This window comes from Haemaphysalis longicornis, unplaced genomic scaffold (assembly GCF_048455015.1).
Source record: "Haemaphysalis longicornis isolate Haplotype H1 unplaced genomic scaffold, Haemaphysalis longicornis Haplotype H1 scaffold_10, whole genome shotgun sequence".
Classification (NCBI taxonomy): Eukaryota; Metazoa; Arthropoda; class Arachnida; order Ixodida; family Ixodidae; genus Haemaphysalis; species Haemaphysalis longicornis.
The window spans coordinates 93,256,920-93,272,276 of NW_027526204.1; the positions used below are offsets into that span (position 1 = coordinate 93,256,920).

A 15,357-nucleotide genomic window follows, 5' to 3' on the forward strand; every position below is an offset into this window, starting at 1 on the left:
TTCGACAGCACGCAAGCGCGAGGTAGAGGGGCAGAGCCTAGCAGCGCAGGCGGGTCAAAGAAAAAAAAATAAAAAAGAAAACTGGGCTTTGTAGCAGACGAGACGCTCGCTCGCTTCCCTACGGCGATCGTCTGCTTCATACGCACTGTAAGCAGATTACGGTAGCCATGTCATAGGTAAGTGTGACACCTTCATTACAGAGCGATGACTTTCGGTACATGGCAGCGACAACCTTGTCATTGCGAGGATAAAGACAAGTCCGCGCAGATATCTCGGAGCTCGGCTGTCGTCGCAGAAAACATCACGACGCTCCGAATTACGAGTTCCAACCAACGCCTGACAACGCGGCTTGTCGGCTGCGAAATGTTGACGAAGGCACCCATCGCAACTTGAAATGTCCCGGCGCCATAACATCGCAACGTAACCAGCAGCCGGAACGCAGGGAGCAGTGGGTGGCCGCGGTTGCTGGCGTTTGGCTTGAAGCGTAGCCACCTCGGCAGCTCCAGCAGTGAACGATTTGGTAAAGCGGCACCGCGACACGAATTCGCCCTTGCTGAAGTGCTCAAGTGTGTTCAGCCAGTACCTTATGCGCTGACATGGCAAATTCACGGTGCGAAAATCCCCTAAACCTTCATTGCCTCGTCAATGTGGGATACATGCTCCGCGAAAGAGGCGAGCGAGCACAGCCGGCTCGAACCGAGAGGAGCGTAGGCGGCCACCTTGAAAATAGTACTGAGGGCTGCTTCAAGGTAGCACAGACGACACCTTGGGGTGGCTCCTCCAAATCGTGAGCGGCTCCTCCGTTGGAGGAGACACTCAAGTGGAGGTTAGTTTATGAAACCGAAACTCGCTCTCAAGGGTCTTCTCGAGCGGAGGCTCGAGTGGAGGAGGGACTCGGAATACGGGGGTAAGAGCTTCGGTGATGTCGAAAGTGGACAGTCTGTTCCAGCTGAGGGTAAAAGAAGAATTGCGGCAAAACTAGACAAAATGGCACACAAGAGAACCTTGGACCAGTCATGGTAGTTCTACTTTCATGCATATTTAACCAGGCAAACGTGGGTTTAGCACAAGTGTCTGTTTTGTATCATTTAAACAAGTTCAAAGGCGTTTCCAGGCAATCTAGTCCTATTGTGTTTTATTGCCATGTAGTCGTTTTAGTTTCAAGGTGTTCTGTTTTCATGTACATCAAACTGTCCACATTAAGGGACTCTGTTTTGTTCATTCTGGTTTTAGGAAAAGTTCTGTAGCCTACCAAATTGAATGCTACCCCGATAGTCATTTTTTAAATAAAAAGTCAAGTTCCTTCATGATCTGCTGGCTCGCGTGAACTCTTTCGGTGCTTGTCCTGAGGCATTTCATAATCGCTGTTAAAAGACATCTGTGCGGCAGAAACTCTTCTGCACGTAGGCATTTTACTTGTGTAAACATTTCTGTGTGCCCAGGATGCTGCTTTTGGGGCTCCTCTCGGTTGCTTTGCTCCCCTTCCAGCAATACTTCTCAAATCCTAATGCTCGTTCTGGCTGCTCCAAGCTTACTCGACCCAATCGCGTTACTGCGAGAGGGCAGATGAGCCGTCCTGTCGACCATGGCACCCCAGGCGGCAGAGGATGATGCCTACTCGCTTATCCAGTGGCACCCGGACCCGAGGCTGTGGAGATGCCGCCCTAGCTGTGGGGGCTGCATGGCCGTCCCGACAGCAGCCCTCAGCCGTCCTGTGCAACATGTGGGCACCCGAGCAGAAAAACACCACCCGGAGGTGGCTGACAGCCCTGCCTGCTGGCCATGGAGAGGGGCCAGATTTAACAACGGGGAGGCGAGCTGCTGGCCGCACGGCGTAATCTTCGGCTGCTGGACCAGCTGGTGTTGCTGCCGGGCTGTGCCTGGGAGCCGGAGTGCACGAGGCCCTGGGCTCCTACCTGGACACCTCAGGTCTCATCCCCACGCTTTGCCTCCTAGCCCAGGGATTTGGAACAACAGTGAGGAATTGAGGGTTTGTTTGTTTGTTTTTTATCTTCTCTTGTGCATGTGTGTGTGTGTCTTTTTTTTTTTAATAATCCTTTTTAAAGGGGCACTGAAAGTGATTTGTAAATATTGCAGGAATACTAGTGTGAATGGTAGTCTGGAGTCTCTAGGCGATGTTTCCACCACTCGCGGCATTTATGTGAATTTATTCGGTAGAAAAAATCAATCCGAAAATTGTCTTTCTCTGCATTCTTCTTGCTGATTTCCTATGACGTTGTGTATGACATCAAAACAAGGTGGCTTGGCTGCGCTACTGCGTGGCTCGCCGACCCCCCGACAGAGTCGGTCGGTCCAGCCTATGGTCTTCCGACCACCGGCAGGTTGTCTTAATTGGTTTGCTTAGTTGAAACTAAGCCATGACCCGTTTGTGCCTGAAAATATCTGCCTTTAGTTTGTTAGTTTGTAGACTCTCTTCAGCTCTAAGTCGCTCCACACATGAGATGCTCCGCTGACTGGTACGCTAAGACAATTGAAGGCGGGAGAAGCTTCATGAAAGTTAGTATAGGTACGAAAAAGAAAAGTTCGCATAAAACGAGGACACAAGAGACGATGACTAAACACACAGGGCGCAGACAGGCAAGTGATTTTTTGAGTGAAAAACACATGAAGGAAACAGCGATCTATGCATGTGCAATAACCTAGGGCACAGAACAAAGATAAACAACCGAAACCACAGCCAAAAGACTGAGTGCAACACAGAAGGGGGGGGGGGGGGGGGGGGGGGCAAGGAACTTCGCACTACGCATGTGCAATCGCTTTGCTTATACGCCTCGAGATTTGAGATCGCTGCGCCGCCTGCCGCCGCTTCTCCGCGGCATTTGCGGGATTAGCGCTGCGTAACTGATAGGTGGTCATGCAGTCCTTTGGTTCTCTTTCGCTTCTCTTTGCCTTTCCACGCACTAAACAACTTGTTATGGTGACGTCTGTAAGGAAACTGCACATTTAAGGCACTTAAAAAAAAAACAGCTGTATCTTGGTAGAGCGCTCGAACGCCAACGAGAGCTACACGGGGAGGCGGTTCTGCGCGCTTCTTGGCCGCTTTTGCGGGCGTCGGCGACGGCAGCTGCATATCACAACTGTCACCTTCGAACACGTCAGCACAAGTGAATTCTATTTATTGTCGCCTCGTTTAGGCTTGATATTGGCACTGTAAGAGGTTGGTGCGTTTCGCAGAGCAGACAACAAATGCGGCTTTGCTTCGAATATGTAGGTCATAGAAAAATATGTTTCGGGGATGTGATAACCCAATAGCTGACAATAACTTGTGCCTTTTATGGGAATATAAGCCACGCGAAAATGTTAAGTACACTCAAAGTCTGTGCGTTGTCAAATATGCGCCCAATTAAGCTTTATAGCAAGCACCAAGGTATAAGTTCTTGCCATGGGGACAACACTGCAAAGGGAAGTTGTCCAGTGCGATACAGCCAACCAGCTAACCTACTTTGCATTGAAAGCCCATTGAAAGCCATCTCCCCCCTCCGTTTGGTCTGCTAACTAGGCTACGTACTCTTCGCAAAGGACCTGAAAATGATGTTTTGTGGAAAGAGAAAGGCTGTAAAAGGCACTCCAATTTCAAGGCAAGGCCTTCCAAAAGCCCCATGTTCAAAAGGACATGAAAGGCTACAACCGTGATGACTTTTGATAAGTGAAACCTATGTTGCAACTTCGGAAGCCGTTTTCTCAAAACAGTTTTTTCCACCTGTGTCGCTTGTTCCAGGGATTACTTCGTGACCTCTGGGTCTATTTTGATTCCGTTTCTTGCATTACATTCTTGATTAACAGTTCAGGTCGTGGCACTCTTGGTTTTCCATATTTCTTTTCTGTGATTTTTTTATTCAAATAGTCGTTCACAGTCGACATGCCTGTTGCACATTGACCTCTAAAAAAATGAAAACTAAAAAACATTGTGTTGTAAAAAAAAATTCTAAAACTGTCACGACCTCGTTCATTCATTTGGGATTGCAAAGCACTCCGAACAAGTTTTCTATCATGTTTTATAAGTCGCTCAAGCTCGGTACAAGCGGAACAGAAAGAAAATTTAATAAATAAGAAAGTTATCAAAATATTACCTTGACATTTTTATGGTGTTATCACAGACGCATTTCCAGTTGCTGTGCCAATTTTCATCAAAATCCACAAAGAAACAAAAAGTTGATTTTGAAAGCTACATCCCCCCTTAAAAGACATCTGTGCGGCAGAAACTCTTCTGCACGTAGGCATTTTATTTCTGTAAACATTTCTGTGTGCCAGGATGCTGCTTTTGGGGCTCCTCTCGATTCTTTTCCTCCCCTTCCAGCAATATTTCTCAAATCGTAATGCTCGTTCTGGCTGCTACAAAATTACTCGACCCAGTCACATTACTCATAGAGGGCAGATGAGCAGCCCTGTCGACCATGGTAGCCCAGGCGGCAGGGGATGATGCCTACTTGCTTATCCAGTGGCAGGCGAGCACCTGGCACCCAGACCCGAGGCTGCGGAGAGGCCGCCCTAGCTGTGGGGGCTGCATGGCTGTCCTGAGAGCAGCCCTTGGCCGTCCTGTGCTCCACGTGGGTGCCCGAGCAGAAAAAGACCACGGCTGACAGCCCTGCCTGCTGGCCGTAGAGAGAGGCCAGGTTTAACAACGGGGAGGCGAGCTGCTGGCCGCTTGGCGGAATCTTTGGCTGCTGGACCAGCTGCTGTTGCTGCCGGGCTGTGCCAGGGAGCGGGACAGAGTGCACGAGGCCCTGGGCTCCTACCTGGACACCTCAGGAGTCATCCCCACGCTGAGAAACTGAGGGTTTGTGTTTGTTTGTTTTTTATCTCCTCTTGTGTATGTGTGTGTGTCTATTTTTTTTAATACCCTTTTTAAAAGGACACTGAAGTGATTTGTAAATATTGCAGGAATACTAGTGCGAATGGTAGTCTGGAGTCTCTAGGCCATGTTTCCACCACTCGCGGCATTTACGTGAATGTATTCGGTAGAAAAAATCAATCCGAAAATTCTGTCTTCCTCTGCATCCTTCTTGCTGATTTCCTATGACGATTTGTATGACATCAAAACAAGATGGCTTGGCTGCGCTACTGCGTGGCTCGCTGACCCTCCGACAGAGTCAGTTGGTCCAGCATATAGTCTTCCGGCCGCCGGCAGGTCGTCTTAATTTGTTTGCTCAGTTGAAACTGAGTCATGACCCGTTTGTGCCTGGAAATATCTGTCTTTAGTTTGTTAGTTTGTGGACTGTATTTAGCTCTAAGTCACTCCACACATGAGATGCTCCGCTGACTGGTATGCCAAGGCCAATTGAAGGCGGGAGGAGCTTCATCAAAGTTAGCATAGGTACGAAAAAGAAAAGTGCGCATAAAACGAGGACACAAGAGACGATGACTAAACACACAGGGCGCATACTAGCGAGTGATTTTTTATTTGAGTGAGAAACACATCATGAAGGAAACTGCAATCTACGTGTGTGCGATAACCTAGGGCACAGAACGAAGATAAACAACCAAAACCACAGCCAAAAGACTGAGCGCAACAGGGGGGGAGGCAAAGAACTACACTAAGCATGCGGACTTGCTTCGCACATAAACAAAACAAGGCGAGGGCGGGGGTAGTCCAAGGGGACTAAAAATCACCCCGAAAAGTCCTGTTAAGGGGGACACGCGGGTCGAAAAAACGCGATTTTTTCGAAATATACTGATTTTTTGTTTTCCCTTGCATTAGCATCTTTGACTATCCTTCTTTCATGGGTTAAAAAATGAAAACGAAATACGAACGAGAACTTAGTGAAAAATGTGTCTGAATGACTTGCGGTGACCCAAGAAATCGCGCAATCAAGCCAAATTTCGGCCAGGTTTGAGAATTTATTCCGCACGGCAGCGTGGCTAGCCGCCATTTCGGTCACTTGAGAGAGGTAGATCAAGCCTTCTTCTCTCGATTGAGCCGCTCGCCAGCTTCGTATCTCTGCGTAAAAAAATTTAAAAAATGTTTCTTCCCACTTGTTTTGTGAGCTCCCACTGGGCATTTAAATCACGTGACGCCAAAACGGGACCGCCATTGGCTTTTGCCGCTTGTGAGCCGCCATCGCCCGCATCGTTCCGTTCGCTACTTCGCGCTATCTTTTCTATTTCCTTATCGTGTGTTTTTAATCGTGAACGGTGAGAAGCGTGACTTTTGTCGCCGGAAGCAGCGTACTTCATGCCGGTACAAAGGAAAGCGCAAGCGGCGCAGCATTGTGACGACCACGGCCAATGCCGGCACGACCGGCACCGTGAGGCCTAATGGCGCCGGGCCTTCAAGCGTTGCAAGCGCGGCTCTACCAGGCGGGGCTGATTTTATCAGCGAAGATATTGGCTTTATAAGCGCATCGGAGAAGAAGTTGGCAGCCTTCCAAGGTGAGGAGACAGCCAGCCATGGGAGCGGTGCAGTTATCTGTGAAGTCGGCGCTCTGACTGACCTTGAGTGGCGCCGTGTGCGCGACGTGCGGCAAGTGCGAACTCGTCGTAGTTGAGGTTGCGAACACGCGGAAGGGCCTCGCATCGGTACTGGAACTGAAGTGCAAAAACAAGAAGTGCCCTGCGGGAGTGATTTCTTTTGTTTACTCGTCGCAGCGCGCTGCCGCCGTCGGTCGCGGAGGCCGCAAACCGGAACTCTGCAGGGGAAGTCCCCGTGATAGTTTCGCCGTCAATGTGAAAGCGGTACTCGCTGCACGCGCGGTTGGCATCGGACACGATCAGCTGTGCAGGTTTTGTGCCATTCTTGGTCTACCAAAACCACAGCATCAAAAGACGTTCTACAACACTGCCAAGAAAGTTCATGTTGCGGCCACAAAAGGCGTCTCTGACAACCTTGCTGAAGCAAGGCAAGTAACTGCGTTGCAAGCTGGTCAGACTGACCTCAGTGTGATTTTTGATGGTACTTGGCAGAAGCAAAGACACGAGCCACAACAGTGTTGGCACTGCCATTTCTCTTCACACTGGTCTCTGCCTGGATTTTGAGGTGCTGTCAAACTACTTGTACTTGTAGCCGCCACCAAAAGCTTGATGAGCAAGAGGAGGAAGTGTGGCAAGCCTTTCATGCCTCTTGTGTGTGAAAAAAATGTCGACTGCTCATCCCATGCCATGGAGACGGAAGCAGCACTGCGCATCTGGCACAGGACGCTATCGTACAACCTGCAGTTCACTGTAGTGGACACTGCCACTGCCCTCGCAGGGTTGTGGTTCAACAGGGGCCACACTAGCTTTCAGCAAGTTCTCCAAGAACTGGGAATCTTCCCTTCAGAAGAACTGGTTAGACTAAGCAGTGCAAGTGAACAGCGGAGGATCAGGCAGATGTCTGCCAGGCTGACTGCTGAGGCTAGGTCCCATTGCCGCAGCCTGGTGAAACGGTCCCATACCAAGTACTACCCCAGCAAAAACCGTGAGGGTGCATTTATGCAGCAGGAGCATTCTAGTTTTAGTACCTCAATGTGGACATTTCAGACTGTATCCCCACCAAATGTCATGTTGTTCGAGCAAGAATTTCTGAATCTGCCAAAGAAATAAACTTTCAATTGCGTTTTTCTCAGCTTGTTGTTTTTGTCTGTTTTCTGAGTTTGTGCACACTTATTTTCCCACTTAAAGTTGTCGTATCAGGATGAAATTTTGCACAGATGTTCATTATAAGACGTAGAGTGCACAAATCTTGTTCATTATGCAATTTGTGTCCTTAGATATATCTGACGGTCATAAAACAAAAATATACACAGCAAAAAAAGGCACACTACCAGTCATTTTTTTTTTCGTGGTGAGGAAAATGAGGCTTTTTCAGGTAGATTTGTGCACTCTGCAGTTCATAAGAAACCACCTAGGCTATTTTAAAAGTTTCAGAAAAAATGTTTACGATAAAAAAAAGTGTGCACAAAAAAGCCATTTTTCTGAAAGTCATGCTGCTTAACATTTTACCCGGAGCAGCTATTCAAAATCTGATTACATATATGACCAGAGGAGCTCAATCTCTACAAGCTGTGAAAATTTCAGCCTCCTAACCTCATTATTAAAAAAAAGTTGTCCCATCACCACACCAGGCTGTGGTGATGGGACCTAGCCTCAGCAGTCAGCCTGGCAGACATCTGCCTGATCCTCCGCTGTTCACTTGCACTGCTTAGTCTAACCAGTTCTTCTGAAGGGAAGATTCCCAGTTCTTGGAGAACTTGCTGAAAGCTAGTGTGGCCCCTGTTGAACCACAACACCGTGCGAGCAGTGGTCGTCTCCACCACAGTGAACTGCAAGTTGTACAATACCGTCCTGTGCCAGATGCGCAGTGCTGCTTCTGTCTACATGGATGAGTATTCAACATTTTTTTCACACACAGGGGCATGAAAGGCTTGCCACACTTCCTCCTCTTGCTAATCAAGCTTTTGGGGGTGGCTGAAATCTTGACAGTAGTTTGACAGCACCTCAAAATCCAGGCAGAGACCAGTGTCGAGAGAAATGGCAGTGCCAACACAGTTATGGCTTTTGTGTCCTCGTTTCTGCCAAGTACAATCAAACATCACACTGACATCAGTCTGACCAGTTTGCAACACAGTTACTTGCCTTGCTTCAGCATGGTTGTCAGAGACGACTTCTGTGGCCACGGCATGAACTTTCCTGGCAATGTTGTGGAACGTCTTTTGGTGCAGTGGTTTTGGTAGACCAACAATGGCACAAAACCTGCACAGCTGATCATGTCCGATGCCAACCGCGCGTGCAGCGAGTACTGCTTTCACATTCATGGCGAAACTATCACGGGGACTTCCCCTGCGGAGTTCCGGGTTGCGGCCGATGGCGCAGCACGCTGCGACGAGTAGATAGAAGAAACCACTCCTCCAGGGCACTCCATGTTTTTGCAATTGAGTTCCAGTACTGATGCGAGGCCCTTCCGCTTGTTTGCGTCCTCAACCACGACGAGTTCATACTTCCCGCACATCGCGCACACGGCGCCGCTCACAAGGTCACTCGGACCGTCGACTTCAGAGATACAGTAGAATCTCGATGATACGAATCTCGCGGGACCGCGAAAAATATTCGTATCATCCGAAATTCGTATGAACCAACACAGACCAAAAAATTGAGCGCTGAAAACAATTTTCGTTTATTTCTTTTCTTACTTTCGCGTGAACAAATCCGTGATTTTTTCTGCTTTTTTTTAAACCCCCACGTCACAAAGCAGTCCTTTCTGGAGCGCGTAACGCTTCGCCTAGCTTCGCGCTTGTCTCCTCACTCCCGGTGTCCAAGCTCGCTACACGCCGCAACAGTCAAGCGTGAACCGCATGATGCGTTTTTGCACGCGATTCGCACGCCTCTGCTTTGCGCGCGCTGTATTTTCACGGCCGCGTTGACAATTTCGCGCCCGCTGTATCTCCTACCTCGGTCAGAAAAAGACGCTGACGACTTGCGAAACGATCGAGACAGCCCGCTGGCTCCGCCCGGGATGTTTAGGCTTAGCACTCCGACAGATATTTTATGGGCGCTTTCACTAGCGGCGCGGATGGTGTTTTATAGTACCGTTTTCGCCAACGTTATCAGCTCCTTTACTGCACAACAAACTTCGTGTCTGCCTTGAGCGGCATTTTAAAGAGCGGCTAGAAGCAGTCGCTCAAGCGGCCGTGCCACTTCGCGGCCGAAGCCGCCGCCATGTTGCCGCCGCCGGCCGCGGCGCGCGCAGCGTGCGAGAGCTTTCGCGGCACGCATGGGGTGTGCGGGGCGCGTTTTCGCGAGCAGAAAACAACAGCCCGGCCGTTTCTGGAGAAAGAAGAGTGACAAATGGGGAGAGAGAGCCGTCACTTGCTTGTTCAGCACTCGGGACTCGGGCGCCTCGCCGGCTCGTTCGTATCATCCGCCGGCCGCGCAGGTCCGTTCGTAACAGCCGAAATTTTTCCCATTGCAAACAATGCAATTTTGCCGGGACTTTTCAGAAATTCGTATCATCCCGAAATTCGTATCACCCAGAATCGTATCATCGAGATTCTACTGTAACTGCGCTTGCACCACTCCTGTTGCCGACGGTCTTCCCGCCTTGGAAGGCTGAAACTTCTTCTCCAATGCGCTTACAAAGGTGATAGCGTCACTGATAAAACCAGCCTCGCCTGGTTGAGCCACGCTCGGAACGCTTGAAGGCGCGTCGCCGTTAGGCCTCGCCGTGCCAGTCGTGCCGGCGTTGGCCGTAATCGTCGCAATGCCGCACCGCTTCCGCTTTCCCTTGTACAGGCGTGAAGTCCGGGACTTGCGGCGATGAAAGCCATGCTTCTTCTCACCGTTCGTGATTAACAACACACGATAAGGAAATAGAAAAGATAGCGCGAAGTAGCAAACAGAACGACGGGAGCGATGACGGCTCACAAACGGCGAGAGCCAATGGCGGTCCCGATTTCGCGTCACATGATTTCAATACCCAGTGGTAGCCTCAAAACAAGCGGGAAGAGATATTTTTTTTAAATTTTTTATGTGGAGATACGAAGCTGGCGAGCGGTTTGATTGAGAGAAGAAGGCTTTGTCTACCTCTCTCAAGGGACTGAAATGGCGGCTAGCCGCGCTGCCGTGCAGCAAAAACTCTCAAAGACGGCCGAAATTTGGCTTGATTGCGTGATTTCTAGGCTCACCGTGAGTCATTCAGACGCGATTTTCACTAAGTTCTCGTTGGTATTTCGTTTTCTTTTTTTTTTCCATGAAAGAGGGATAGTGAAAGATGATAATGCAAGTGAAAACAAAAAAACGGCATATTTCAAAAAAATGGCGATTTTTCGACCCGCATGTCCCCTTAAGATACGCGATCTCGGTGCTTTGTAGAGTCACCGACGGTGAACTGGCGCAATCTTCGCCTTTTTTTTTTTTTCAGAATCACGTACGCTTCAGAAATCTCCCTCCTGCGCGCACCTCCGTAACGCCTTGTCACTTCGCATGCTTCGAGGCGTGGCACACAGCCTTTGCAGTCTTTACAGTGGGTGGCCAGGTTGCCGCCGGTAAAAGTGCGAAGGCTGTTGGCATGTTCCCTGCGACAATCATGAATCCATCAGCCCGTTGGGCTAATGTACGATTGCCTACAGGACAAGGGGATTTCGTAGACGCATGATTGGCAGTCAGCGAAGCGCTTCTCGTGCCTTTTCCTGCACCCCGCATGTCTATTTTCTTCAGAGTTTGCACGCTTACACAACATGTGTAGCTTGTTAGGTGCCGAAAAAAACAACACGAACCCCCGCCTTTTCCCTAGCTTTCTTGATCCCAGGGGTGAGACAGCTGAATCAGATTTGGGAGCAGTTTTCGGAGCAGTGAAATCTCGATTTTGAAGGAGAAGAACCTTGATTTGGAGCAGAAGAACGACATTTATTATGTCACCTTAGGAGCTTAAAAAATCAAATTTTTGGCTACTCATGGGAGAAAAGTGAACTTCTTAATCGGTTTCGAACGTACATAACACTGAAACAGCCCTTCAATAAAGTTTTTTTCTACCAGAGTATCACAAGGTACGTTCTGCACTACCTTTTTACAAACCATTTTTTTTTAATTCTTCGGCTGTATGCGTAGATAGCGTAGAGTTCTGTTGAAAATATCGAATTGAAAAACTAAGCAATTGTAAGGCAATTTTATTATCATCTGAATGGCGAAATTATTGTTTTTGTAATCCTAGACTCGGCTTTAAGCCCAAGTGTAAAGCCATGGCAAAAGTTGCGCGAAGCGAGGTGACAGTCGTAGCCCCCCACCAGCTCTCCCATTTCAATCCCCACGGTGCACGTTCACTACAATTGTAATTTGAGTAACATTGGTATGTTTAGGCACCTCCTTTTTGGCCTTAAATTTCACTTCAGATAAATGAACGCTTATTGCGTGCAACAATTGGCCGTCCCGCTATTGGACACTGCTTGAACATTTTGCGGTGATGTAGCCTGCGCCGCCACTTCTGTGGTGTCGATCGTCCCATTCAAGCGCTATTACAGAAATAATCATCTGAGCTGCTTGGAATGCCGAACCTAGATAAAAATGTGAACTGGGTATAGCTTATACACTTTATACTTTTGCCCTTGCCTACGCTGGCTTATGGCGGAGTGATCTGGAGCGCTAGGTATATTGTTTTGCAATTCGCAAGTTCAAATCCCAATAGCACTTTTTCTTTTTTAAGTGGTTTATTAGTTTTCGGGCGGTATTTTCTATACTGAATGCACAATTTTGGCGCTGTAACAACCATTGCTTCACAAGCAAGTTCGCAGAATGCGTGCAGACTGACACTGACACGCTGGCGAATTTTCCTTGGCGTGGTGTTGCCATAAGCACCAACTGCTTGTGGGCACAGCCCCGAATCGACCGACCCTTGGCCTTCTGCGAACACGCCTCTCACGATACAGGTTGAAGCCGGGCAAACACCAAAGGTTGGGGAAAACACATCGCTTTTGAGTGTCTCCGTTTGTGCGGACGGTATTCATCCACTGCGTAGGCCTCAGCTAGTGACTGTTGCGATTCCAAGCCGTGCTGGCAGGCTTATCTGACGCATTTTACAGCCAACAACATGAGAGAAGCGCGGTATGCCGATTATTCAGGTATCAAGCATACCCAGCCAACGATAACGTCAGATACAAAGCATGTTACCGTATTTACTGGCGTAATTTGCACACTTCGTTTTGTGAATTTATGGCTTCAAAAAGGCGGTGTGCAAATTACGTGGGTATTTCGCAAAAAGCCCGAAATAACAAATGGACCTCTTCAGCCATCAGGGTGAGGCTGACGAAGAAAGTACCCCCGTCTCCCTGCTTTTCTACTATGCTATATGGTATTGTCAAACCCCCGCCAAACATGATCGGCCCCGAAAAGGGGCCGCACCGAAGTTTCATTCCCACCTCTTTAAACAACTTTCTTTTCAACAACGGTGGACGACTATTCTCGTTTCCCTGTGATTGAGTCAGCTGAACCAGCAAGACCTGTCGCTTCGCTGTCCGTATTCCTGGTCTCGAAATCTCTGCAAAGCACAATAGGTGGGCAGTATCAAGCTAAAAAGCTCAGGACAGGAGAAATCCTTGTAGAAGTCAATGACAAACAACAAGCCCCCACTCTTCTAGCCCAAACCCGCATCCATGACCTGGACAACAAGTTCGCACCCCACCGGAGCCTCAACAGCTCCCAGGGTGTGATTTTTGAGACAGATGTCCTTACCGAAACAAGATGCCGACTTTCTCCAAGGTTTAAAGGATCAGGGCATCACAGCCGTGCGCCGCATCACGATGCACAGGGATGATAAGGTAATCACCACGAAACATATTATCCTGACCGTCTACCACCCCTCGCTTCCAGAATGTGTAAACGCAGGCTTCATTCGGTGCTCCATTCATCCTTACATTCCAAACTCTCGCCGCTGCTTCAAGTGCCAGCGGTTCGGGTACAGTACAACCTCTTGCCGCGGCAAAACAACCTGTGCAAAATGCGCCGCACAGGACCAGCCCACCGACAGCTCTGATTCTGACAACCTCACATGTGCAAATTGCAGGGGCCCACATGCGGTCTACTTCAGGAAATGCGAGATGTTCCAAGTAGAAAAAAAAATCAATCTCAAGGTCATGGAAACATCACCTTCCCAGAGGCGCGGAAGAGGTTCGCCTCTTTCCCCTGGGGAGGTATGCCGACGCACCCCTCGCCGCGGTGCGGAGTGGCGTCTGTTTTCCACAGGGACCCAGTTCAGCGAGTCTGACTTGATCCCCCCCCCCCCGCCCCCCGCTGGGTTGCCTCTGGCAGCCCAACCGGTCACCATGCCGCTTGCTGGGGCAGCAGCGGCTGTGGAGGCTGCTGCGTCCACAGTTTCCTCTCCACCGTCGCAAAGCATATGCGAGGGCACGGAGGAGATGGAGATGGAGGCAGCCGCAGAGATTCCCTCCCCCGCCTCACTGCCTGTTGTGCCATCTGTGGTGCTCCCCACGCCCTCGGCATGGCAGTGCAGGCAAAGGACACCCGAAAGGGTACCAAGTCTAGCGGGTCCAGTCCGCTGGGCACCCCATTGCCTTCAGATACTGACATGGACGTCGAGCCGTTCTGTTGCGCACCACAGCGGAAGGAACGGGCTCCGGCGTCCAGGTTTCAAGCCCTGAAAGTCGACGCATAAATACGCACATATTCCAGTAGCGCTAAACTTCAATAATGGGAAGAGAAAAATATTATGCAATGGAACTGCAGAGGCCTTCTTAAAAATCTTGATGATGTCTATGAGTCATTGCATTCTAATCAGCCAAGTGTGATGTGTCTCCAAGAAACCCATTTAAACTCCAGGCACACAAAGTTCTTGAATAGTTACATGGTATTTAGGAAGGACAAAGATGGTGGTGGCACATCCTCGGGTGGTGTGGCCATCATTGCCGGAAAATCCTTGCCATGCCACACTGTCCAACTACAGACCATCCTAGAGGCTGTGGCCATTTGAACCATAATCTTTAATAGACTTATAACACTATGTTCTCTTTACATACCTCCTGGCTTCCAGCTCTCGAGCTCAGATTTCGAGGGTCTGGTAGGTCAGTTACCCGAACCTTTCATTCTAAACAAGTTTTGTCCATGCTCTCCGGTGGCCGTCCACTCGACATACATCTTGCACACATTGTCCTTGAACAGTTTGCTAACCGTCACTTCCAAGGGGTGCAGGACAGGTGTTAGGCAACCCGGAATAACGGCCTGGTTGGTCCGCATGTCACGCAACTTCTCCTTTACACTCTCTACAAGATGCCCTTTAAAGCTTACGCGCACCTACAGCGATGACAGTCACAGCAAAGCCCCCGGTCTCTTGCCCCGGACAGTGTCAATACAATCCCGCATTAGCTCCTCGTTCATCCACCCGTTTTCCTGTGCATGGATGTGAAATTGGCCTCCCATCTTCATTTTCGGCACCGTCTCTCTCGAAAATGACGAAGGATGGGAATTTGCGGCCATCCGCTGTCACGGCAAGCATCACCGTGCAGCGTTATTTTTTGCAGCCGGCGGTCTTGATGGGCGCATATAGACATCTTTCTCGCTAGCTTGGCTGTTGCGTGGCATGTTGAACATCGGCGATGTTTCGTCGGGGCTCCCAATCAGAGACATGATCCAAGCACAAAGTGGTGAAAAAATTTTCTCGTTGTCCGGTGTTAACCGGTGGCAGAGGGTCATTCTCTGTCTGAGAGACAGCTGGTGGCGTCTCATGAAGCACATCATTCAGCCTCTGTTCGCCTTGAATGCCGCAGCAGATACCCCTTTCTCATGTGCGATCTTCCTTGCCTCAAACTGCAGCATCTCGCACGACGCTGCGAGGCAGGACGACTTCAGCTGTTCAACATGCTCCAACAGCTCTTTTTCCACGGCAGGAAACTCCTTGCTTCAATCCCCAAAACACCCTCC

At 49.5% G+C, this 15,357-nt stretch overlaps 1 protein-coding gene across 5 annotated transcripts in view; it reads left to right on the forward strand.

Annotated features, from left to right (window-relative positions):
- LOC144158898 (uncharacterized) overlaps positions 1-15,357 on the forward strand; it is a 38,950-nt gene that overhangs the window by 18,914 nt on the left and 4,679 nt on the right. For 4 of the 5 annotated variants that reach the window (XR_013320196.1, XR_013320195.1, XR_013320198.1 and 1 more), the window contains 2 exons: positions 1,631-1,990; positions 4,461-4,798. Coding sequence is in view for 1 of the 5 variants with exons in the window: in XM_077690080.1 (XP_077546206.1) it covers positions 1,682-1,976 (295 nt within the window). In the remaining 4 variants the exon portion in view is untranslated. The remainder of the gene's footprint in view (positions 1-1,630; positions 1,991-4,460; positions 4,799-15,357) is intronic. The other variant, XM_077690080.1, reaches the window with a different exon arrangement.